The 3,140-nt window shown below is 40.5% G+C and overlaps 1 protein-coding gene across 1 annotated transcript; it reads right to left on the minus strand.

The window, feature by feature from the left end:
* Positions 1–410: 410 nt before the first annotated feature.
* Positions 411–2,509, minus strand: LOC139396946 (zymogen granule membrane protein 16-like). Its single transcript, XM_071143878.1, has 3 exons — positions 2,440–2,509; positions 2,002–2,170; positions 411–877 (listed from the first exon to the last, which is right to left on the minus strand). The coding sequence occupies exons 1-3, from the start codon at positions 2,507–2,509 to the stop codon at positions 511–513; spliced, it is 606 nt and encodes a 201-aa protein (XP_070999979.1). The 3' UTR covers positions 411–510.
* Positions 2,510–3,140: the final 631 nt, after the last annotated feature.

Genomic DNA, 3,140 nt, shown 5'->3' on the forward strand with positions numbered 1-3,140 from the left:
GAAACACTATTATCTCCCCATAATATTTGATTGTTCCATTAATCAAAGATATAATTAATCCTTTAAATCCCATATGAATCTTTCCTTTATTGTGATAAAATGTGATAACAATGCATGTTGACCCAAGCTGACAGGACTGTTTGAATATTCCTATCTAATGGATGCTTCATGAGAATTTGAACTGAATGAATTTGAATGTTAAGAAATATTTTATTACTGCTTCAAGTGAGGAATCACCTCAAAAGTACTTCCAAAGTACTCAAAACATTCAAATTCAATCAGTGAAATAAAAGTGAAATAAAAAACCGATAGTGAAATAAAAACTGTTCTGTCAGCGTCTGTCAAACATCCGTCCATCATGTAAGGTCAGTTTCCTGGACCCAGATTAAGTTTACTCCTGGAATAAAAAGCATGTTGAATGGAGAATCTCCATTGAAAGTAACTAGTCCAGGATTAGGCTTAATCTGTATCTGGGATACCATCCCAAAGAGCAAGACATACTTTTTTCCCCTAATAAATAGGAGTTACTGTTTCCAGTGCTGTTCCCAGAGTACTGTTTCCAGCCCCTTCCATGTCCACAAATCCCCAGTGGGCTCCGATGGAGGTGATTCCAGCACCGTTGAAGCGACCGCTGAGGATCCTCAGCTCGTTGCCCATGTTGGATGGGTAGAAGTTGAAGGAGACCTGGTTGGGCATGCCGGCTGACAGAGTGCGCCCCATGTTGGTGGTTAACACCAGGTAGCAGATGTAGTCTGCTGGGTTGTACTTCCCAGACACCTCGACAATGGCCTCATCATTAAACAGCTCCATCACCTGCTTTACACTCCCTTCGTTACCGAACACAGGAGACCAGTTGCTACCGTATCTCAGCTGGAACCTAAAACAGAGGAAGCTTTTCACGTTGGTTGTGTTTTGATAAGGCACATTCAGACCGAGACAGCAGGTAGCGTCAGAGAATATCAAGGAATTACATTTTATATTGTACTCTGGGTTAGATACGATAACAATATTGTTTGGTCATAAACTGAATATGTAATAAACACAACAAATAAAGAAAGAAAGAAAGAAAGAAAGAAAGAAAGAAAGAAAGAAAGAAAGAAAGAATGAAAGTCTATTGAGTAGTGTAGTTGGACTGAGTCAGTGGTGTTTGTTGGGTAGTGTAGTTGGACTGAGTCAGTCGTGGTTGTTGGGTAGTGTAGTTGGACTGAGTCAGTGGTGTCTGTTGTGCAGTGTAGTTGGACTGAGTCAGTGGTGTCTGTTGGGCAGTGTAGTTGGACTGAGTCAGTGGTGTTTGTTGGGTAGTGTAGTTGGACTGAGTCAGTCGTGGTTGTTGGGTAGTGTAGTTGGACTGAGTCAGTGGTGTCTGTTGTGCAGTGTAGTTGGACTGAGTCAGTGGTGTCTGTTGGGTAGTGTAGTTGGACTGAGTCAGTGGTGTTTGTTGGGTAGTGTAGTTGGACTGAGTCAGTGGTGTCTGTTGTGCAGTGTAGTTGGACTGAGTCAGTGGTGTCTGTTGGGTAGTGTAGTTGGACTGAGTCAGTCGTGGTTGTTGGGTAGTGTAGTTGGACTGAGTCAGTGGTGTTTGTTGGGTAGTGTAGTTGGACTGAGTCAGTGGTGTCTGTTGTGCAGTGTAGTTGGACTGAGTCAGTGGTGTCTGTTGGGTAGTGTAGTTGGACTGAGTCAGTGGTGTTTGTTGGGTAGTGTAGTTGGACTGAGTCAGTCGTGGTTGTTGGGTAGTGTAGTTGGACTGAGTCAGTGGTGTTTGTTGGGTAGTGTTGTTGGACTGAGTCAGTGGTGTTTGTTGGGTAGTGTAGTTGGACTGAGTCAGTGGTGTTTGTTGGGTAGTGTAGTTGGACTGAGTCAGTCGTGGTTGTTGGGTAGTGTAGTTGGACTGAGTCAGTGGTGTTTGTTGGGTAGTGTTGTTGGACTGAGTCAGTGGTGTTTGTTGGGTAGTGTATTTGGACTGAGTCAGTGGTGTCTGTTCATGGGTCAGAGTCTGCTCACCCACTGATGTAGTTGTTGCTGTTGTAGTTGTAGTAGTAGTAGTAGTAGTAGTAGTTGTTGTTGGTCTCCCACACTCTGACTCCCGTGATGCGCCCCTCACCATAGGAAGCAAATGGGGTGCCACCTCCCTGACCCACCGCAGAGGAATACGAGTAGGGGTCTTTGATGGCTAAAATAACATGGCCAATATGTTTACTATATTTACTATATTAATAATACATATTTATATACATCATTTTATTTTTAACAACACATTTCTGAAAGATCTTTATATCATGAATAAAGTGCAGATGAATTAACTAAAGTACATTCTGCAATGATTTAATACATTAGTTTATGTCTCAAAGAAGAACTGTCTAACTGAAAAAGACAAATTGGTGAAAGCACAAAAGCTATTATTTAATAATTATAATTCAGAATTGTATTTTTATAACTCACGCAAAGCCAAGCAGCCAGCCAAGAACATTGTGACAACCAGGATTAAGAACATTCTGCAAAAGTGAGGCATCAACACTTAAGACCTTTAATTTCAGTCAATTTCACTCTCATTCCGTTTCACTTTAAATGGTAAAACTTGAAATAATGTAGTTAATAATGTTTTTCATAGTAGTTTGTCAAAACAAATAAGTCATTTTACCTGTCAGGTCAGTGTTTCCTAGGAGGGAAAAGAAAATAACCTTTTGAATTGTGACGTAACAAACAACAAACCATTCTTAATGTGAAATGTTATAAAACAGCTCTAAAAAGTTGAACCTCCTCTTGTTTACTACAATCACTCTTGCAGTGCTAAGCTACTGTCACATTAAAATAATGTCAGATCATTAAATTTAAATTTAGTGGCAAAAGGGCCAAAATATTTGTGCCCAAGCACCAAGAGATAATGAATATTAACTTCATAACATTTCCCACACCAGTATTATGCATTAAAAACAAGTGCACATTTTCAATTTAGTTAGTTGTGTAGTTACCCACAGTGCTATCTTGAGATGTGTGTCAAAACCTGTGAAAGCTTCTTGTCTCTCTGTCTCTGCCAGGTCCTTCTAGTGTACTGCTTCCTCAAAGAACTGCATTTATACCTGCTGAACATTCCATCAGTTCTGGAAGGAGCATGACAAAGAACACGTTTAGTCAGTCACTAT

This window comes from Oncorhynchus clarkii, unplaced genomic scaffold (genome assembly GCF_045791955.1).
Source record: "Oncorhynchus clarkii lewisi isolate Uvic-CL-2024 unplaced genomic scaffold, UVic_Ocla_1.0 unplaced_contig_7868_pilon_pilon, whole genome shotgun sequence".
In the NCBI taxonomy this organism is placed as follows: Eukaryota; Metazoa; Chordata; class Actinopteri; order Salmoniformes; family Salmonidae; genus Oncorhynchus; species Oncorhynchus clarkii.